This window comes from Desmodus rotundus, chromosome 6 (genome assembly GCF_022682495.2).
Source record: "Desmodus rotundus isolate HL8 chromosome 6, HLdesRot8A.1, whole genome shotgun sequence".
Classification (NCBI taxonomy): domain Eukaryota; kingdom Metazoa; phylum Chordata; class Mammalia; order Chiroptera; family Phyllostomidae; genus Desmodus; species Desmodus rotundus.
Genome location: NC_071392.1, coordinates 153,824,253 through 153,846,356, shown reverse-complemented (window position 1 = coordinate 153,846,356; position 22,104 = coordinate 153,824,253). Strand labels below are relative to the sequence as shown.

The following is a 22,104-nucleotide window of genomic DNA, read 5'->3' as shown; positions in this document are numbered from 1 at the left end:
GTATCTGTTCTTGAAAGCAGAAACCACTCTTTGTTTTTAAGGTTCTCTTAAATCAAGAAGTGTAGAGCCATTAGGTGCCAAAAAAAACCCCAGTTAAATCAGAAACTGTGATTTTTTTAAAACCTATAGTGTCTTTTATTTTTACAAAGCAACCTAACAGCAAAAGTTCCAGTAAAAATAACTCTTATTGAACATGCAACAGTATGCCAAAAGTATACTGCACACTTTGTATTATTCTAGCCTATAAGGACGTTTTCTTATTTTACAGAGAGGGAGGTAAAGTTCAAAGAAGTTAAGTGAGGTCATACAACTAACTGGTAACAGGTGGGGCCAGGGCTCCAACCCAAGCTGACTGAGGTCAAAGTCATAGCTCCTGACCTCTCCAGTGTATTGCTTGCATTTCTCACATGGTCAGCTTGCTGCTTCTCATCACCCTTGTGAGTTATTGGCTTTGGAGACGGAAAGTTCAGTAGGTACTTCCAAGGTAGGAAGGGGAAAAAGATATTTTCATTACTGTTTGTATTTATTTAATTCCTACTACTGTCTAACTCATATCCAGACTTCTAACTACTTTTTATAAGAGGGAGGGAGACTTGTCTTGGGGTGGTGAACACACAATACAATATACAGATGACATATTATAGCAGGAGTCCCCAACTCCTGGGGCTGTGGACTGGCAATGGTCTGTGACCTGTTAGGAACCGGGCCGCATAGCAGGAGGTGAATGGCAGTCAAGTGGGTGAAGCCTCACTCGATTTACTGCCTGAGCTCCGCCTCCCATCTCTCCCCACCACCCCTGCCCCGTCCGTGGAAAAATTATCTTCCACTGAACCGGTCCCTGGTGCCCAAACGGTTGGGGACCGCTGTGTTATAGAATTGTATCATTAATAAATCAACAAGCATCAAATGCTGGTGAGAATGTGGAGGAAAGGGAACCCTCGTGCACTGTTGGTGGGAATACAGATTGGTGCAGCCAGTGTGGAAGAAAGTATGGAATTTCCTAAAACAATTAAAAACAGAACTACCTTTTGACCCAACAATTCCACTTCTAGAAATATATCCAAAGAAATCCAAAGCACTAATTTGAAAGAGTATATGCATCCCATGTTGATTGCAGCATTATTTACAATGACTAACACCTAGAAACAGTCCAACCAAGTGGCCATCAGTACACGAGTGGATAAAAAAGCGGTGGTACATTTACACAATGGAATACTACGCAGCCATAAAGAAGAAGGACATCTTACCTTTTGCGGCAGCATGGATGGAACTGAAGACTATTATACTAAATGCAGTAAACCAGTCAGAAAGACAAATATCATATAATCTCACGTACATGTGGAATCTAATGAACAAAATAAACTAACGAACCAAATGGAAACAGAGGCGTGGATACACAGAGCAGACTGACAGCTGTCAGAGGGGAGGGGGGTAGGGGAGCTGGGTGACAAAGGTGAAGGGATTACGCAGGATATATATTATATATATATATATATATATATATATATATATAATATATGTATCTGACACATAGACACAGCCAGCAGCACGGTGACAGTCAGAGGGAAAGGGGTGGGGGAGGTGCGGATGGGCTAAGGGAGGATGAATGGGGATGGAAAGAGACTTGACTTTGGGTGGTGAGGGCACGATAGTGGGCTGATGCTGTTTAATTGAGTTGCACACTTGAACTCTATATGGTTTTATTAACCAATGTCACCCCAATAAATTCAATAAAAAATAGAAAAAAAGAAGGAGGCAGAATGGGTCTGGAGACCAAAAAGATCTAGGTTCAAACCTCACCTGTGCCACTTACTCACTCTGTATAAACTGAGCCAGGCAGTCTCATCAAAATTACTGTTTTTTAAATCTACAAAATGGGTTAACAGCACCTACTTTACAGGATTGTTGTTGGAGGAGAGACAGGGTAGGTTAGAGGCTTGGAATGTGATTGGCGCCAAACTCGCTGTAGCTGTTGATTAGCATGGAAACCCCATGACCTCCTGTCCTTTTAGGTGACTCATAACATCACGTCTACACAAAGTATCTGGGAAGAAGCAAAATGAGGAAACCACTGACGGAGTGCATCGTGGTGATGATTCTCAATATTTCCCTCCAGGAGACTGGAGACGAGCTATTTTATGCCTGTGTTCTATTTGGAAAACATTACAAAACTTCGAGCAGACAACAGTGCTGTGATGGCAGGGTGCTTACGGAAGCCCTGGAAGCTTTTCTGATAAAGATATAACTTGATTGCCCTTAATGTACTCTCTCCGTTAATACAGCAAGTGAAGGGGAGATAATTTGAAATACCTTCACTACCATTTACAGTGTCAGAACGTACAACTTGCCTTTAAAAATGCAAAAGATTCGTTGCCATGGAAGGCCTTGCTTCTACATACCAATGCATTTTTAAAACAATTTACCTGTGTGGTGCCGAGAGGCTTCATGGTCTGAGATCTCTCCCCTTCGCAGAAATGAAATAGGATTTTCTTGCTCGCTCTGTTCCAGGAACAGCTAGCGAGGTCAGAGATCCATTCGGGGGGGGGGGGGGGCCAGGATGCCCATTTTTGTGAACTCCTCTGCAGGAACTGTTGGAAGGAACCGGTGAAAGAATGGGTCGTGGATGCTGAAAGATGACTTTAGAAGTCCTTTCTGGGGAAGAATGAGCTGATTTGGTAGCAAAGATGGTGGCGATACCTCTGCCTTGAATTTTGTGGGGGTATTGGAGTCCTGGCAGGTTGAGAGATCCTCAGGACGTGGGCTGCAGACAATGCCGCTGCATCCCCGGTGGGGTTGTGGCTTTTGCGGGTGCTGTCATCTCGAGGAGCTGCTTTGGCAAGGCAGAGCAGGACTGTTTGAGGAGGTGATGGAATCAGCAGAAAGAACGCTGGCTTAGGAGCCAGGGCTCGCAGTCCTGGTTGTGTCCCGTGTTTGATCTCGGAGGCATCCTGCAATGTGCTGATCCTTCTGTACTAAGATGTCAGATAAGCTGGTTGGACTTCATCCCCATCCTCATTTTCTAGGGGATGTAATGTGTGCATAATCATGGATCAAATTAATTAGGCCTGCTTCTGTTATATGTTTCCAAAGTACTTTCCCATTTATAATCTCCCTTTTAACCCTGTCACGAACTGGTGAGAGAGGAAGGGAAAATATTTTCGTTTCATTTAACTTATTAGTAATAGGCAAATCGAGATTAAGTTAATGGCAGAGTCCAGACTCATTCCTGGGCTTGTAGATGAAATTCAACTGGATTAGTCTTTTGGGATATGTGTGAAAGGATATGCAATTGGATGCTTTGTGGGAAAAGATAACTAGATAAGTTATATGAAGTTATTACAGAAGTAGGTAAAATAAAGTTCTAGTTCCCTTACAGGGAACTTACCTTTGAATCCCTCTGTGAAATGGATTAGAATGTTTTGTTAGGATTTAAGAAATACACAAACTCAGAAAAGGTACACCTCATATTCTTTTAAGTGGATAATTCCTCCTGGGACTTCTTTACATTCTGAAAACTCACTTTATTATTACCTTCTAAGGCTTGTGGCTTTAAATGCCATGGCATCTGAGGCCAGCTCTTATTGCTGATATTTGTGGTTATCACTTTCCTCTGTCACCCTCTCCCATTTCCTTTGTTTTGATCCAAAAATACAATTTGATTTATGAATGAAGGCTTTTTGATTCTTCAAGATATATTATGGTGAATTGGTTCAATAACTTGTTATTGAAAAGCAAAATCCATCAGGGACATATTTTCCTACTTCCCCTAAAAAGAAATCTCATCGAAATCAACTTTATTCATCATCATGCCACATTCTTTTGTTTGTTAAACATGGCCATAAAAGGATTCAGTCTAAAAAGCCAGCTTCAAGACATTCTAAAATTTAAAAATTAAGTGACTGTCTTAATCCATGACATAATAAACACAATGTAATTCAAAGGCTTCTGATGGAGAATGAGTTGGCGGGCCAGACCAAAGGAGACCCTGAAAATGAGAAAGGAGTTGGAGTTTGGAGATGCCCGTCTACATTACAACTTGGATGATCTCATAGTTCTCTGTCGAGTCCTCTCTCTCTGTTACTGTGAGTTCTTCATGAACCTTTTGGGGTCATATTCATGACCTCCTTGAGAGGCAACCTTGAGGCATCATTCAAGCCAACTGACTCCCACCTCCCCTTCTTTGCAGAAGCCAAAGTCTTTGGCTGCCGAACATTTTGCTTTCCTGTGAAGGTTTTTAGTTTGCGTGACCGTCAAGGTTTTAGTAACGCAAAAACTGGGAGACGGCTGCTTCTCAGTAGTCCCGCCTAACTCTCCAAATACACGTTTACCGTTGGCTGACTTTCTGTCATGCTGCGGCCTTATTGGAAGTAGATCCTACCTTGTTCCTTCTTGGAACTACCGTTAATGGTTCGATGAGACAAAGGAGAAGCTTTGCTTCATGCCGGCTGTGGACAGTATTCACATTCAATAATCATATCACGTTGAGTTGGGCTCTCTCCTTCCATGCGGCAGACACACTGCATTATTTTTCTTCCTAGAAAATACAGCTTTCCTGCACCTGTTGTCCTTCACCAAGGCATTTGCCATCTGTCTTCCCGTCTGATTTTACATTTAAAAAAACATCTGGAGAGCTTTGAAAAAATTCAGATCTTGAGTCCGTAGGTCTGGGGTGAGACTCTGGAATCTATAAAGCTCCCGCGGTGAATCTTACGCTCACCTGGGCTTAGCAACCACTGTTTCGAAGCACGTGTATCAGAAGTGCTCCAGGCCACCCCCAAGTTCAATGGGCTGACTGCCCTTCAAATCCCCCCAAAAGAAAGCATAGTTTTGGAACTCCACCTCGTGGGCCTCCAGGAATATCCTTAGGCATACGTTTTTTTGTTAGCACTACCTGGTATGACACTTTGATCTGCTGCAGCCCGAGGAGTCTCCCTGTACCCACAGCCTCCCAAGATTACCTGGCAGAGGAGAGCCATCTGCTCTCAGGCACATGGATAGCAAAATCAGAGGGGAGAGATGATTCGGTATGCTCATGGGAAATTTCCAGATGGAGACTAGACGTTTCTCTGAGTATGTCATTATCCTACTGCATTTCATTACTCAGCTTGCACATTTTCTTCCTTCTAAAAGTGAGACTTTCTCTAAGTTCATTTGTCTGTTTACTTTTGTTCAGTTCGCTCATTCAAGTGCACGGAAGAACAGCGTGTTCCTTGTACAAAACTCTTCTTCAGTCCTGGCAGTCATTACCCTTTAGCCTTGCTTATCAAGAGGTTAGTCTTAATTTTTTTTGTTTTACCCTAGAAGTAACTGTTTTGAATAAAGTGAGTCCTGGACTCATCTGGGAAGGCAGGATACTTGGGAAGATAGGGAAGATATTAGGAGTTTTTACAGATGACTCCAATGTTGTAGCCCACATCGAGTTCGGAACGATACAACATCCAAGGATTTTCTCCCCCCAAAGTGTATCCTCAAACTACAGAAATCTCATTCAATAAAAACAAGGGAGAATTTCAAAACACTAAAGAAGGCTTGGAAGGGAATCTGCGGCACTTCGGAGAGCTGGACCTTTTGGCCGCACAGGGCACGGCTGCCTCTCTGCAAGGCAGGTGTCGTAGGGCAGGGAGGCAAGAAGGACATCCACTGTGTGTGTGAGCAGCGGTTACCTTCCTTGGCAGGAAAATCTGTGTGTGTGTGTGTGTGTGTGTGTGTGTGTGTACTATCTGGGGTGGGGGGACAGGAGGATGGAAGAGTGTGAGCCTACTGAGTGTGTTCTACGACATATCCTTTTACCAGATGGGCTGTTACAACACTCACCCTATCGATGACCACTTGACTTGGTGGGCAGCTAATGTGGTGTATTTATTTCACAGTTTCAGATAGTTACAGTGTTCTTCATATAATGCTTCAATGGGGTTTCAGGAAAGATATTTCCTTTCAAAGCTTTTTTTTTTTTTTAAATCACAAATACAATCGAACCATACAACTACCTTCCACCTCTGTTAGCAACCCCATTCCTATTAGAAACATTTTGTTAAAAGCTCAGGTGATCAAACCCATAGAAACTCAATTGTAAGAAGCAACATAACGGGAAAAAGAATGAGAGTCTGCAGTGCAGGGGACTATAGAAGAAACACGATCTTCCGAAGCCGTGGGTTCTTTCTGAAAGGAAGGGTAAAGGCACACATTTATTAGAAAAGGAAGCTAAAGAATTAAAGATGGCAAGACTCTTTCAAGTGGCTGAGACTGAACCAGAAGCCTCTATCACAGCACATTCACAAATGGCCACTCAGGATGCTGGTGGCTGAGCGTGGCCAAGGAGCAAGGAGAAGTGCGTACGTGTTCTTCTGATTTTAGGGTGAGATGGGCTGGTTCACCTGCAGCCTGAACATAGGTTCTGTAACTGGTCCCCCTGGTTGCTCAGAGTAGCTCAGCTAGAGGGATCGGGGCTTGGGGCATAGCAAAGCTTGCTGGTGCTGCGCCGCGTGTCCCTGGGAAACGTAGGTCGCTGGCTAATAAGCATCACTCCTGGTCATTAGAGCATGGGGACCACAGCTCTTCTGGGAAGGATGCAGGGGGCCTGCGGCTGGGAAAGAGGAGCAGAGAGAAATGGACTCAATGCTGTCGCTCTTCCCGGCAACAGTCCACTCTAAGACTCTTAGAATTAAGGTGAAAAATACAACAAAGCAGAACAACTTCCATTTCCATCCCTGATATGGGGAAAGGGCCTTAGCGATGTTGAGGGTTGTCTGTGTAGATAGTAGTAAAGGGATAAGACATGTCAAGTGGGTACTGAAGCCCCAGAGCCCTTCTGGTTTGGGGAAGCCATTCTATATCTTAGAAACAAGGGGTCTATGGGTGAGATTATTGACCCACAAAACTTTTCATCACTTACTTACATTGGACTTTTCAATGGTAAGACTTACTGGAATTTGGGGACAATTCTGTGTGGTATTAAATTCTGTGTTAAAAACTCCTCTTGGTATTGAGTTACTACAGTGACTTCTGGTCCATTGACTTAAGCTCACATTTCATTTTAATCAAAAACTGAAAAATGTTGCTCCCTAAATAGGACCAAAGTGTTTTATAAGCACTGCAGAGATTTAATAAATAGCGTGTATGAGTAGTTCAGAAGCCACCCCTGTCCCTTGAGGGTTACTCAATACCTGTAATGGACTCCTCAGTTTTTTTAAATGAGGTAATAAATGCAGACCAGGTTGCCCCTGAGCAGTCAGCCAGCCCTGGGTAGGTCTGTCAGAATCTTGGGCTCCATGGGCATGGATTTTGTAAAGGAAAAAAAAAATGGATTGACATTTCTGTTACAAGACTTTGTAATGCTGGGGCTCCGACAAGCTTAAATAATGGTTGGGGGTCCATTCTTTGAGAAGAAATGCTCCATCGTCACTTTTGTTACTTGTAACTTGGGTTAGGGCGCACACTTGGCCTGAATACCATTCACATCGTTATCTTGTCCTGTCGAAGTCCTATGGCATGCAAATTATTCAACGTACTCTTAAAAATACATGTAGTATGCCCAGTAAAATACGTTGGCTAGCATAAAAACCAAAGGAAATAGTAGTTTGGAATATCGATCAACATTACTGGGGTTTTGAATTGTGAAATAATCAACAATCCTTCCCATCTTATCTCGGAAGACCAGCTTGAACTTGTCACTGGTTTTCATGGTCAAGTTGCTGTAGTCGACATTGTCCCCCGAAATTTCAATGGTGGCAAAGCTGATCTTCCGTTTGAAGCTGGAGATGGAGCTGTTGATGATGTTCGTGATATTGACCTCTTCCACTTCCTTCGGCATCTCCTAGTTCACAGACAACGCGGTTAGTTGAACGGGTTGACTCAGCAAAATAAGAAAGTGGGTATTTATATACTTTGAGGCCTAAATATTGCGTAATTAGGTGTGATAGAGAGTGGCATTGAGAGCGTCAGAAAGTGGCTAGTTAGCCAGACTTGGCAGTCTTGTCCTGCTTGGAGGCACCGACCCTGGTCATCAGCTTGTACAGTGGGGAAGAATAACCGTCGCCCACTCTAGCTATGCAGAGCTGTCTGCTAAATGCTGAATCCACGTGCTTAATAGACAACAGCCATTAGTATTGTTCTGAGAGCTGAACCTCATTTCCAGAAAAACACACGAATCCAGAAATTCAGCACATGTGATTTTTCCATACACTTTCCAGTAAACCACGACTTGTATAATTTAAGAAAACAACAGTGCAACAGGAGAATTAAATAGTAAATATATATTAATCTGAAACTTGTAAGCAGCTGATCGTGTTTGGTTCAATAGTGGGGTTTTTGTGGATGCTTGTTCTTGTAGTTGTGATTTTGTGTTGCACACAGATAACATAGCTATTTTCTGCTGGAAAATTAAATGTATCACTGTCTCATAGGGTTTGGTGAAAAGGACAGTCTTTTTCGAGAGGTGTTCTGATTTCTAGAAGCTGCTACCTGAACCAGGGTGAGGATCACTGGAGCAAAGGGAATCCCTGGGGGCTGGGACGAGGTCCCGTCACCTCTGCTGACCAGCACGCGGCCCCAAATTCTTACCCTGTCTTTGGCTGCCATCTGCTGTAAGGAGCTGTAGTGGGCGACTGCGTACTCCAGCAGGGCCCCAAACACGAAGCTGAAGCAGATGCCCAGGTACACGTCGATGGCCTTGATGAAGCAGTTGGTGTTGGGGAGAGAGGTGCGGGACCCGATCATCAGCGTGGTCATTGACAACACGGTGGTCACTCCTGGGAAAACATCGGGCCGTGTTCCCACGTCAGGGGCCAGTGAACCTTCCGCCGTTGGCCGGCAGACTTGGGACTTGGCCAGGCGGGAACAGGACTCAGGAATGGAACTTAGCTCATTCTGAAAAATCTGTGGCCGTCTGGAACAGGGGAGATTGGTCCATTTTATACAGATACGAGTGACAGGGTTTCCTAAATGTTTCACCTCCTGTCTTCTCATTGGAGGGGGGTGTTCAGTATGCAAAATAACTGACAATAGACCATCTATTCACAATATTCCCTTATCTGTCACTGTAAAATGCAAGTTTAAAAACGCATTACTGCTAGAGCAGTCTCTCTGTCTCTCTTTTTCTTTCTCTCTGTGAAAGAATCTCTCCGGAAACCAATGCCTGTCACTGCCCTGTGAATATTAATGACAACGCTGGGACAGGAGGCGGGGGGGGGGGGACACCTAATAACCGAGTTCTTAGAAATCTTCGGTTGGAGCTGCTCACCAATGCAGGTTCTGGCCGGCACTGAATCGAGGGAGATCCAAAACGAAACCCAGGACAGCACCACCAGGAAAGTGGAGGGGACATAGGTTTCCAAAATGAAGTACAGGACATTCCTCCGAAGCTCAAATTGCAAGACCAGCCGCGTGTAATTTCCTGAGAGGGCAAACAAGAGGTAGGAAATCATTCCTCCTCCCACAGCAGAGCAGTTTCCCCGTGGGGTGTTTAATTTAGCTGCGTATAGTCACATTAAGCTGTTTGATATTCACCAAAACTGAGTTAATCATGAGCTGACAGTATCGTTTCTACATAAGAAAATGCTGGTGTGTAGAGTGGGGTTTATGGGGGTGCTGATGACCCCGACCTGTGATCCTCTCTCTGTGCCTTCCTCTGTCATATTATACCTGTTGCATCATGACTGCTGGTGTCCTTGTCCTCTCCCTCACCAGATGCTGAGGCCCTTGGGGCCACGTGAGTACTGGGTGTGGAGCAGGTAAAAGTGCCAATCCCAAACCCCGCCACGCCACCACGCCGCAGAGGGGCCCAGGGGAGATGTAAGTGGAGACGAAATGATATCTCTGACCTAGCTGTTTTGCGCTTGCACGGTCTGCCCCACCAGGTACCTGTCTCCTGCTGCGTTCTGGTGACCAAGGTGAAATAGCGCTGTATGGTGTACTGAGCCAGCCGCAGGTTCTCCAGCCCACGCACGGAGTCGTTCCCGCGCAGCCAGCTGAACTCCACGTCGCTGCCGTCGTAGCCCCCTGGCAGGCGAGACAGAGGCCTGGTCAGCGTGAGAAGGGGGCAGGTGGAGCGGGCCTGGACAACGCTGCATTGCGCAGATAGCGGGAGCGCCATCTTGCTGGCACTAAGTCCAGGGCGGATTCCCTGTAAACCTTGGCACGATCTCTCGAGGGTGCCTGCAGTGTCTGCTCAGCATGAGATGGCCCGCGAGGGGGCCGTGTGCCTTCCCCTAGGAACTGCCTCAGTGCGAGGTATGGACACCTGGTAGGTGGCAAGCCTCCAGAGTGGCCTCTCTCACAACTTAAGTATTTATTGGACACAGGTATGCGAACACCCAAAGTCTATGTTCCCAGGACAGTCTGACGTCTCCGACAGAGTTCCCGGGGACTTCACAATCGGTCTGTTCCTATTTCCACGGAAAAGACAAAACCCAAAAAACCCTGCAGCCAGCCACTTCATGGATGTCTATAAACACCAACATCTGATAAATCTCAAGGCAGTTTCACCGATGGAGTTGATGCCAGTAGTAAGAGCTGCCTTTTAGTAAACATTTATGTGAAGTCCTTTACATATATGTTCTCTGACGTTCTCACACACTGGCAAGGTAGACACTCCTATTTTTCTTCATTTCCTTACATTGAATGTGTTTTTAATTTTTCGATTACAGTTGCCACTCAGTGCTATATTAGGTTCAGGGGTACGGCATAGTGGCTAGATACTTATATAACTTACGAAGTGATCCCCCGATAAGTCTATGCTTGCTTGGCATTGCCCGTAGTCACTACAACATCACTGATTAGATTTCCTGTGCTGACCTTTTCCATTTTCGGAACTTGGGGTGGGTTTTATAGGTGACATAGATATAATTGGATCCAGCATTTACTCCTCAGCATCTGCCCAAGAGACATCAAATCGTGTCCAGCAAAAGATTCACACACAAATGTCCACAGCAGTGTTACCCGTCAGAGCTAAAAGGCGGGAAGCAAGCCAGAGGCTTCGTGCTGCTTGCATCCTTTCTATGGAATAATGAGGAAAAAAGCAGTAAGGAGGAACGGAGTACTGATACACGCGTCGACACGCATGGACCTGGGAAGCATTGTGCTAAGTGAAAGGAGCCAGATGCAAAAGACCACATGTTGTATTGACCCTATTTACATGTAATATCCCAAAAAGGCAAATTCACCGAGACAGGAAGTAGATGGGCGGTCGCCTGGGGGCTGGTGGTGGCAGTGGAAATGACCGTAAATGGGCACAAGGGGTCTCTGTGGGTGACGGAAATGTTCTCACAGTAAAATGTGGCAGAGGTCACACAATTTGGCAAACTCACCAAACATCTTTGAACTGTACTCTTCAAATTGGGTGAATCTCCAAGGAAGCTATTGAAAATTTACTCTTTGAGTCAGATACTATTATTTTTCCCACTTTACTCCTGAGGAAACTGAGACCCAGAGACGTCAGTTCTCCCCACCTGGAGTCACACAGCCAGTGACAGGGAAAGCCCCGTGATTCCGGTACCTGGGGTCTGAGACATGGAACCGCATTGCCTGTGTCTCCCCAGACTACGGGGACTGGGACACCAGAGCCAGGACGAGCATTTTGTGGAGTCTCAGCTACAGTACCTGCTGCCTAGAAGCAATTAACTCCCATCCAAGCACAGGGAAGCAGCCATGAGCTCTGAGGGAGTTTCCCGGTCAAAACTCTCTGTGGGCTTTCCCATAGATGCACCCCCAAATTTCCTGAAGTTAGCTGTCCAAATAGGCTTAGGAACCCAAAGAAATAAAAAATGTATATATATATCTAAAAAAGTGAGTCATCCCAGCCCCTCCTTGGACAGTTTGTTTTGTGGGATGGTATCGCTTCTTTTCTAGGGATGGCGTTCAGGACAAAACCCTTGGAGAGGTTTCTGTACCCAAATAACTGCTAATAAACATTCGGCAAAAGCATCCTCTGCTCGCCGGGGATGGTCTTCATGCAGACAGAGTGCTGGGGTTTCCAGGAGAATCTCACTCCAGGGATTCGGGATGAGAACAGCCACACGGGCAAGGCAATTACTTTTGCCGTGTGGGGCTGAAAATGAGTTCTCGTCTTGATAACCTCAAGCTTTATTCTGCCCCCAAACAGCTGTATTGCTTCCAGAAGGTTATGCACACATTTAATCAATAAGGTAATTAATCTGCCTGTCTGAGTCTTTAATTAAATGCCTGCCTCTGAAAAATGACCGTTGCCTCGTAACGGTTGTGTTCTTACACGTCGACCACTTGTGTGCTCGAGTGCCCACTGGTCTCCAGCGCCTGACTAGAGCCTTCCCTCCTCGCACAAGCCACGCCTTGCTTCCCCAGCGACTCCTGTCTGTGGCTCTGTTTTCCCGGGTCCCCTACCACAGGTACCACGTTCCCGAGTTCGGCGGGCATTGCCCAGCAGTTTACTAGGGAATGATGGCGATTACTCAGCCACGCCATCTGACACACATCGGCGTGGGGTAAACACGCGTTCTTCACCATGGGCTGCTCCCTGGACCACCGTTTAGAGGCCTGCATGCCGGCAGGACTGCGCTAAGCTTTATATACTTCAGGCCATTTCTTTTAGAAGTTGGAAGCGGCCGTGCGATGAATGTCCAGGGTCACTTGGTATGTTTGCCGCTTCTAATCTCTGCTGTGTCCTTGCTGCTGTGTCCATGCCTTAGTGGACTCTGGGTCCCACTCCTAGTCCTAGGGACCCCCATTTCCTTGGCTGGTTTGTTCACTCTTAGATAGAAATATTCTATGACAATGCACAATGGTCTTGCCCCAAAGACGTAATTTTAGAAGGTTTGTCTTTGAGCGTCTCCAAGTCTCTCTGGCTGTATGGTCAGAAGGGCCAAATCTGATGTAATCAATATCGAGGACAGAAAGGCCCCTATGTGTAGCACATTCTTCGGGAACCTGGCACACTCAGGTCTAAGTCACTCGGGACAGTCTGCTCAGGGGCCTGTGGGACGTGTACTCACAGCTTTCCAGTTGCAGCTGGCACGTCTGGGTGTCCATGGGGTATTTGGACAGGTCCATGTTACAGGCGACAGTCGTCGTGATCCTGGGAAAGGAAGAATGGGTTCACAAGCATTACGAAGGTGCCGTAGAAAGTACGCACCCCCTTTAAGGGCCACGCCAAGAGGACTGGCACCCTGAGTCTTACGGTGACTGTGTGACTTGGAACCTGCATTCAAAGCGTACCTGAGGTTTTCTGTGCTAAGCAACACCTGTGCCCCTCGGTTAAGTCCGGGGTCCAGAGTGGAGGAAGTTGGAATGTTGGCAGCTCAGAGGCAAACTTCCAACAGTATCACAGAGCAGAATCGCTCATCGGCTTGTCTGAGATGCTTTTGCATCCAGTTCTTACATTTCGTCCTCATGACAAACCGCGAGAAGCCAGAGATCACTGTCACCACCCTCACCGTTGACAGCAGACATAGGGGCTCCCTCAGGCTCGCCCGGCTCTCAGTGCCAGAGCTGGGGCTGGAGCCCCGGTAGGAGACAGGACAGTTCCCAGGTCCCTGCCTCCCCGGGGGGGATCAGCACGCAGAGGAAGTGGGGTCATCGAAGGGCGCCAGGCACTGTGGCTCTGAGGGACCAACACCCAGAGACGTTCAGTTAAGCATCAGCTAAGGCCTCACAGTGGAGATGTCACTTGGCAGACCTTGACCTTCCTTTTTCTTCAGTGTCACGCATTTTTATGAAGCACCTTTATTTATTAAGCACTGTGCTGGGCATGTGGGAAAGTGGAAACGATGGCATGGTGCCCACTTCTTCTTTAAGGGAGAGAGAGAATAACAATTGACTGACCACGAGCCAGTCCCTGGGCTCACTGCTTCGTGGGCTTCATCTCTTTGCGTTTCTCTAAAGGCTTTATGAGGTTGGACCTATTATTATTCTCCTGCTGCTGGTGAGACTCAAGTAACTTTCAGGAAAGGAACCCAGCAGGGACTTGCCCCCAAATCTGTCTGACTCGAGAGCTGGACTATCAACCACCATCCATTTTTGTAAGCCTTGTACGTGGCAGCTGTGTTATGTGCCACGACACGGACAGACACACGCCCACACCCGCACATGCACACGTATTTCCCGGGAACACGGGGAAGGGGGGCATTAATGTGGATTGGAGTTGGGGTCGAGGGAGAGGTCTCATTAGGCTCCATGAAAGAGCAGTCGGGGTTTTGGCTGATCTTTGCAAAACTCAGTGCAGCCGGGAGGATCAGATGACTAATCCAGGAATTCACTTCACGGGTTGGCTGGGTCTTTGTTGACAGCTTCAGCCTCTTACTAGGGATTAAAGATTAGCCCCCTGAGTGCCTGATTCCTGGCCTTCTCCCCAGGCCTCTGGGAGTGTTCGGTTTGCACAGGCAGAGATGAGCGCCATGCTGCCCCCACCCCTGGCCCTGGCTTCCCCTGTGGGTCGCCTCTCGAGCCTTGATGAACAATTTGTTGGGAAGATCGTTTGGCCTTAGGGGTTTGGGGAAGGGGCAAAGGGAAGCCCTTGGCTGCAGGCGGCAGAGGCCTTGGGGCCCTGCACTTTGACTCTCTGTACAAAAATACTGGGGCAAGTAGAGACGCATTCTGGAGCCTCAGTTTCCTTACCAGGAAAGGTAAGGTCCTGGTATGGGCGTCTCTGTTGGCTCTTGCTGTTCCCTACCGTCTTCCCTTGCTAACCTCTCTTTGCTCTTTAGAAGTCAGCTCAGAGTCCCGTGAAAGCATCCTCTCACTTCACCCCGTGCCCCTCACCAGCCCCACCCTCCCAGCTCGGGCCCCTGCACCCTGGACTTCCTGTGCTCAGGCGTCTGAGTCAGGACGATGTCTCCCTCCCTCCGCATCCTCTGTGGCGGGGACAGGGGTGGGAGAAGGCAGGAATGTGAGAAGGGGGACCTTGGTGTGGTACTGGAGTGCTTGGGAGAACTACTCAGGATGAACCTCTGCCTCTTCGTCCACCTGTATGGCCCCCCAGCCTGAGTTCACAGGCGCCTGCTCACCTGAGGGCGTACAGGACTGTGCCGTTGGAGAAGAGGCGGATGAGCCTGTTTCCCACGGTGACCTCGTGGAGGAAGGACGTCTTGGACTCCACAATGTAAGTGTCCGGCACCCAGAGGAACTCCACGAGGCGTGCATCCAGGGTGACGCTCTTGTTGCCTTCGAAGACCAGCCGCTGGTCCATCCAGCGCTGTCTGAGGTATATGGTGGCTGTGTAGTCCTGACGGGGCAGCGGGGGGAGAAACAGGTGATGAGAGAGAGATTCCAAAATCGGAAGGGGTCAAGTCTCACTTCTCTGCCCCCCTCCACGCAGGTCAAGTATGCAGGTCTACTGTAGTAGGCATGGGTGAATACAGTTTGTCTTGGGGGGATGGCCTGGAGCCATATGAAAACAAAGCCCCTTATTTATTCTAGTAATGACCTCCACTGGCAAAGGGAAGCCTGCAGGAGCACGTTTAACTTACTTGCCCTGGATCACAAAGGCCCCAGCAAATTGTCGAAGGTTTTTGTGAGTTAAGTGCTTAGGGTGTCTTGGGTTTACCCAAAATGCACAGTGGGGCCCCTGGGCAAAACTTGCCTATAATGTGTTCTCTTAAGTGACGGGATGGTTGGAAGCAGTTACGTGACTGTTGGTTTTTGCCAGCTTGTCTCCGGCTTTGTGAGGGACCACGTGCTATTCCGGCTTCCCCACGGCATGTTCATTCTTACCCCTGATTTTCAACCCTCACTGAATGTCCCCACTCCCCTCCTCGTGTGTCCCCTCCTGGCCTTTGACTCTGTTTTCTTCCTGATACTCCTTGAATCTATTTTATACGGATCTCCTAGCCCTGGCTGGTATGGCTCAGTGGATTGAGTGCCGGCCTGCAAACCAAAGGGTCCCTGGTTCAATTCCCAGTCAGGGCACATGCCTGGGTTGCAGGCCAGGCCCCCAACAAGGGGTGAGGGGTGCTTGAGAGGCAACTGCCCACTGATGTTTCTCTCCCTCTCTTTCTCCCTCCCTCACCCTCTCTAAAATAAATAAATAAAATCTTTAAAAAAAAAATCTTCAAGTGTCTTGAGTTTTGGGTTAGGTCTCCACCTTGTGCCATTCCAAGTGCAGGAGGGCCGTAAGTCCGTTCTGTGTCCCTGTGTCCCCATTACACACAAGGAGAGGGACCCATCAGGTGGCAGGTGCAGGGGCCAAACTTACCATGTTACTCTCTGAAATACTAGAAATGCTCGCAATGTCCAGAGTCAGTGCTATCTGAACCGGTTCTCCTAAGATTGAAGAAAAACCCAGAAAGGCTGACATAAAAACACTAACAAGGTTCCCTAACATCACATCAGCACTTAAAAAAACAAACAAACAAACAGAAAATTGCAAAAGTAACACTTACCGGATGGAAAGTATTAAACGCTCTAGAAGTATCTAAAGTACAATTTTAATTTCTACCCTCCCCCTCTCAGGAGGAGACATTGTGTGGACGGGGCCTCTCTTCTGTAGGAAAAAAGTGCCCAGCTATATAGTTAGCTTAATGAGACCACACTGCATTCAAGTGTGTGTGTTTTCAAGGGTATAATGGTGTTTCCCACTTCACACCTGGAGGACTTTTCCTACGGTGTTTGCAAGGGACTAATTATTTAGAATTGAGATTTGGGAATTCATGCCTGGGTAGCTTGATCACCTCAGCTAAGGAAACTCACCACAAGATGGCATTCCAGATGGCTCACGGCTGAGCTCTCGCTCACCTGTGCCTTCCCCTGTCTTCCTTTGCTCTTCAGGAGCCCTAAACTATTCAGAATTCCAGAGCCTCCCCCACTTGGGCTGTGATATAGCTGTCAGGCCTTAATCCTGGAGTTTCAGCAGACAGGCTACCTCCTGGGACGGCCAGGCGCAGCTCTGGAGACCAAGGCCTTGAAGCTACTGGTCCTGGAAGCCAGGCCCGACCAGCCTGGCGAAGTTTCCCCAGACTGGAATGTGGACGGGAAGCCCAGCAGTCAGAAAGATGAGACTCAGCTCGGGGACGTGGGAAGGGTTACCAAACCTGTCAGAACTGCACTTTTCTCACCTGTGAGTAGGAATAAGGCCAAGGACACCCTGGGTCACAGGAGTGGGTTAAATGACACGAGTTGGTGATGGCTTCTTCTCAAGGAGGGGACAAGAGGGAATGGACATCCAGTGCCTGCCCGGCTGGGCATGGCGTCTGTCACGTAGTAACAGGCGCTCAGTAAGTAGCATTTCCCCTCCCTGCCCCCCTCTTCCGTAATCCTAGCTAATTCTGGAGGAGGAACAAGTTCATGACCAGGTTAGTAGATGCAGTAGCATTCACTTGCAATAAATAATAGGGTGCCTCAGGGGACCGTGACAATGCATTCAGGGGGAACAGGAGAGGCATAATTCCAAGGAAGCTTTAAAAACATCTAATCAGTGGGAATCATACAAAGCGACCTAATTATTCATTGAAGGATTCCCAAGCCATAGAAAGTAGGTGGGGATTTGGAAATGCAATTTCAGAACCAACACAATGAAAAAATAATGACGTTAATGCTTGCTGTTAATACTTGTAGAAAAGGGGAGGCCTTTGGGGACAGACCCTGGGAGGTACCAAAGGAGTGTGATGCATTGAGGGGCCGTCTACCCTCAAGGCAGCGTGGTGCAGCACCAAGGAGAGAAGGTCGGAGTCCGAGTGTTTGGATCGGATCCCACGCCAGCCACTTCATAGCTGTGTGACTTTGAGCAGACTGCTAACCCTCTCTGGGCTACAGCTTCTCACCTATAAAACAGAGCTCCTAGTGCCTACCAGGAAGGAATGGGCTAGGAAGTTTACACTATTTTAAGTGCCTGGAACCCAGTGGGCTGTGGGTCAGTGTGAGTTGCCTTCCTCAAGGCACACAGAGAATGAAAAACACAACTCCAGCCACACGGTGTTTTTCGTTTAGTTTGTTTCCACATGGTCTCATCCAGGCCTTGCCTCAACTGGTAGTTTTGCGGGCCGGAGCTCGCACTTTCTTCCCCTTGACTTACAAAAGTGCGCTGTGCCACCAGAGGGCAGCTTTCTCCTAGGAAAGAGGTCAGAGACCGTTCCTGGACAGTGTTCTCGAGGGTCTGTTGCTAAGTTGGCTCCATCTAGCTCAGTCCCGGAAACATCCTACAGGAGGCTTGTCTCTTAAGGACCCTGGGGTTCTAGAACCTGGGTGAACAGATGCCACGAAGCACAATGACCCCTCCATGGGCCCTGTGGCAGCACTGTGAATGTAGGCTCCTTTAGGAGCCAATGTGCCAAAAGGCACCAAAAAGGGGTTGGGGGTTTGTGTTTTTGGACCGAGGACCCCTTGCCCCATTTTTCACCCTGGGGGGATCGGGCCTCATGTCCCCTTGGGTCCATCTAGGTCCAGAATGAGCCCCTTACCCAAGGACCCTGCATCTTGCTGACCAGTGAGCAGGCAGCCAGAGGGACAGTGTCCCATCCCAGGCTAACTGGGATTTGGGAGGCAGAGACATTGATGGGGGGACCACCCAGGGTGCGCAGACTCACATGCCTGCTGTTAGTGTTCAGCTGGGCCTGGGAAAACCAGGGGAGGTTGAAGCACCTGCCCCCCCCCCCCGCCCAAGGTTCCTTAACATAAAGACTTCAAATCCTGACAGTGTGGCCGTGAACAATGCACCTCAGACCTCTTACAGATGGAGGTGTGACTGGCCGAGGGCCCCGCTGCTGTGCTCTGAAATCGTAGCCACATCTGTGACTAAGCGTGGCAGGGGCCGAGGCAGGCCCATCCTGGGAGGCCCAGGGGTGGGAGACTCCTCTGATGGGAACTGCAGCTCATGGACTCCCAGGGAGCCTCTCCAGGCACACTGGGAGCTCCACTGCTAAGACACCCCCACCCAACCTTCCTCCCCTCCCCGCTCCTTCCCCCTGTATGGCAATCTGACAACTCGCCAGCTCCCCCTTTCCCACCTCCATATTCCTTCAGTGGCATTGCCCAAACGAGTGTCTTCTACAGGTGGTCCCGTCTCAGTCTGCTTCTCAGGGGACCTGGAGGAACCCACCACCCTAGGCCTGACCAGGGGATTTTAGCACCTGCCGGGAGGAGCAGGAAGGAGCGGGGGTTAAACTAGACTGTGCCCTGATGACGTGGCAGGGACCACGCTTCACGTGGATATGCTTTACTGCATTCTGTCCTCCCTGGGGTGGGGGGGGGCAGGGGCGGGGGACCTGTCCCTGTGTTCCAAAAAGGAAAACTGAGGCTCGGGAAGCTAAGGTGTTTGCCAAGCAGGAGGGCCTGGGGCCAAACTCAGCTTTGTTCAAGTCCAAGGCTCTTTCTCCTACTTCCTGCTCTGTGTGATGGGGCATCAGAGACCACCTTGGTTCAATCGCTCGCTTTATACAGAGGGCCTGAGACCTGAGTGGAGGTGTGTGGTTGGTCTCATGCCCTCCCTTCTGGCCTCATTCTTTCAACAAATATTAATAACTTCCTATAGGTCAAGCACTGCGCTGCTGCTGGCGTGAGTGAGGTAAATAAAGCAAGACTCTCCCAGGGGCTGCAGCCTAGAGTTGAGACAGACATCAAACCGGCGACCATGACAGTTCTGCCAGGTAACGGCTAGGATTTGGAGGTCTGTTCAAAGTGGAGCGTGAAGAAAGGGGAGGGGGCCTGGAGGAATCTGGGATGGCTTCTCAGAGGAGGAAGCCTTTGCTCTGAGACCTGGAAGAAAGTCGGCATTTCATCAGAGAGTCAAGTTGGAAGAAGCCTTTTCTTGGCAGATAAGTGACCTCAGCAAAAGCCATGGAGGCCAGGCAGGCCAAGGGGATCGGGGAGCATGCGGGGCACACTTGTGGGGAGGGCATAGGGCTGGACTTGGGGGTGCTGAGACTGGCAGACAGACAGAGGCTGGGCTGGGAAGGGCCTGGTGGGCCATGCAAAGGGTTCTGGGCTCTGTGCTGAGGATGCTGGGACACCGGCAGGTGTACTGAGCAGGCAAAGGACCCAGGCAAGTGATCCAGGTGGCAGAGTGGAGGTTAGCTTTGAGGGGGAGGCCAAAGGCAGGAAGGCCAGGTGGGACAGGCCTGGGGAGAGGAGAGATGGTGGGTCCTGTGAACAATGGCATCAGAATTGGGGGCAGAAGGAAGGCAGCGTGTGAGGTTTCTGGGCGGCTCCAGGAAACCTTGGTGGGGAGGAGTATTTCTTTATCCTGGAGAAGGCGGGGAGACAGAGTGCCTTCTCCAAGGTGGTGTGAGCAGCCCTTGGCGGCTGCGCTCAGCCATCCCTGCCAATCCTTAACAGGCTGCCGGTCGGAAAGCAAGGCCAGCTAACCCTCCCGAAGCCCTCCTCTGCTCCTCTCATGTGAATTGATGTCCTGGGCCAAAAAAAGAGGACCTACCGCCAAAATTGGGCCTGAGAAATTTGTTATATCCCACGGTGAGGTTTTCAAACCCGGGCAGGGAGAGCTTGTCACTTCTGCTGACCTCCACGTTGAACCGACTCCCCCGGGTGCACAGCCTGGAGAAGAAAGCAGCTTGTATGCTCATGCTTGCTTATGTGTGAATAGCATGTGCGTACAAACACGAGCTTTGCCCACACGTGTGTGGTTGTGCCCACGGACCAGCGGTGACTTTCCCGAAGAGAGATCTCTCCTTTTCAGCTGCCAGATGGATAGGTCCCCATCCCACTCCATTTTATCACCCATTTGCCACGTTGTGATAATCTGGGAACCCTCCGAGCATCTTCCCCCGAATCAGAAGTGGTTTGTCCATTCATGGCCATTTGGGAAGCATGAGTTTCCCAGACAGAGTAAACGGCAGAACACCGCACTGTCCTGGTGTGTCAGGGAGGTGACAGGCTGGGGGAGCAGGGAGGCTGCCGCCTCTCCCGCCACGCACGTGTGTGTGTGTGTGTGTGTGTGTGTGTACACAAAGCAGTTCAGACCAAGGCCACCGTGGGGTAGCAAGGCTCACCTTCCAGCGAAGAGACTCAGACACATGAAGGTCAAGTGCAGACTGTGTCTCATGTTGAGGAGCTGCTTGTGCAGAGGCACTGGAGAGGAATCGCCTGGGGAAACAGGTGGGTAGGTGGGAGGCGGACGGCCCGAAAGGCTCGACTCCTCTCGGCCCATGAATTGTCGGTGGCAGCATTTTCTCACCGTGGGTGGGGAGCAGCCTCTTTCTATACCTTTTGGTTAGGGCTCCTGCTGCCCGCATGCCTTCCCAGAATGACTTCATTTTTAAAGGATCCTTTTAGAGGATCGTGTTTTAAATTCAACCCAAATGAAGGCTGGAGAGTGGCTCACCAGCACCAGAACTGCAGCAGGTCCATCTTGTCCTTAGCCCCAAGAACGACCTTACCCTGTCCTTGTCCTGACTTTGTCAGGAAGGACACCCCAAACTATACACTAACCCCAATTGTGCCAGGCGGTGTGGACCCAAACTCCGATTATTTGCCTGTGTCGCCACGAGGAAGCAGAGGCTCATGGGAAGGTCACGGTGCTGGTGTATGTCAGAGGAAAGTTTGGACCCAGGCTGGCTGCCTCCTTTGTGCTCCAAGCCTGTGGCCACTTTCCCACCTCCCACACCTGCCCCCGGGATGCTCCGAAGCCATTCAGCCGGTGAGGGGAGCACTGAGCACCGAGCACCGTGTGTGGCCAGCACCATCAGGGTAGGCGTGTCAGGGTAGCCGTGGCCTCCCTGGCTGTGGGAGCACCTGTCAGCTGGCCCTCTGAGAGGGTGGCAGGCAGCCTGTGACAAGTCATGGTCATGCTGGTGACAGCAGAGTGGGGTGGTTAGGTGGGGCTCGGGCCTGTTCCCGGGCAGGCCACCCCTACTCCGTGATTAGCTCTGTGAACCAGGTCACTTTCTGGAACTAGCCATTCCGGGGGCACAGAGTGTGATCCAGCCATTCATGAACTAATATTATTTTACTTAAAAAAATATTTAAAAAACATGGTCATTGAAGAAATAAAAACCAGATAGAAATGTATAAAGTTAAGAGTGTAAGTCTCCAGCCCTGGCTGATGTGGCTCGGTGGATTGGGTGCTGGCCTGTGTACCAAAGGTCACTGGTTCAATTCCCAGTCAGGGCACACGCCTGGGGTGGGGGCCAGGTGCCCAGTTGGGGGCGTATGAGAGGCAACTGATCAATGTGTCTCTCGCACATTGATGTC

General features: G+C 49.2%; 1 protein-coding gene across 2 annotated transcripts; it reads right to left on the bottom strand.

Annotated features, from left to right (window-relative positions):
- Positions 1 to 1,498: 1,498 nt before the first annotated feature.
- On the bottom strand, positions 1,499 to 20,995 carry GABRP (gamma-aminobutyric acid type A receptor subunit pi). 2 transcript variants are annotated; one of them, XM_024577079.4, is made up of 9 exons: positions 20,904 to 20,995; positions 20,330 to 20,448; positions 16,160 to 16,227; positions 14,973 to 15,190; positions 12,963 to 13,045; positions 9,859 to 9,996; positions 9,239 to 9,391; positions 8,560 to 8,747; positions 1,499 to 7,813 (listed from the first exon to the last, which is right to left on the bottom strand). In XM_024577079.4, the coding sequence occupies exons 1-9, from the start codon at positions 20,954 to 20,956 to the stop codon at positions 7,511 to 7,513; spliced, it is 1,323 nt and encodes a 440-aa protein (XP_024432847.2). In that variant the 5' UTR covers positions 20,957 to 20,995; the 3' UTR covers positions 1,499 to 7,510. The 2 variants fall into 2 exon arrangements, with proteins under 2 accessions (XP_024432847.2, XP_045041088.2); XM_045185153.3 differs by lacking the exons at positions 20,330 to 20,448; positions 20,904 to 20,995 and adding an exon at positions 17,019 to 17,633.
- Between the last annotated feature and the right edge of the window lie 1,109 nt (positions 20,996 to 22,104).

Excerpts from the sequence above, each read along its gene's own strand:
- GABRP (XM_024577079.4), bottom strand. The coding sequence starts at position 20,956 with ATGAGACACAGTCTGCACTTGACCTTCATGTGTCTGAGTCTCTTCGCT. Across the intron at positions 20,449-20,903 it reads CTGAGTCTCTTCGCTGGAAG|GCTGTGCACCCGGGGGAGTC; the intron begins GTGAGCCTTGCT and ends TTTCTTCTCCAG. Across the intron at positions 7,814-8,559 it reads AGATGGCAGCCAAAGACAGG|GAGATGCCGAAGGAAGTGGA; the intron begins GTAAGAATTTGG and ends TCTGTGAACTAG.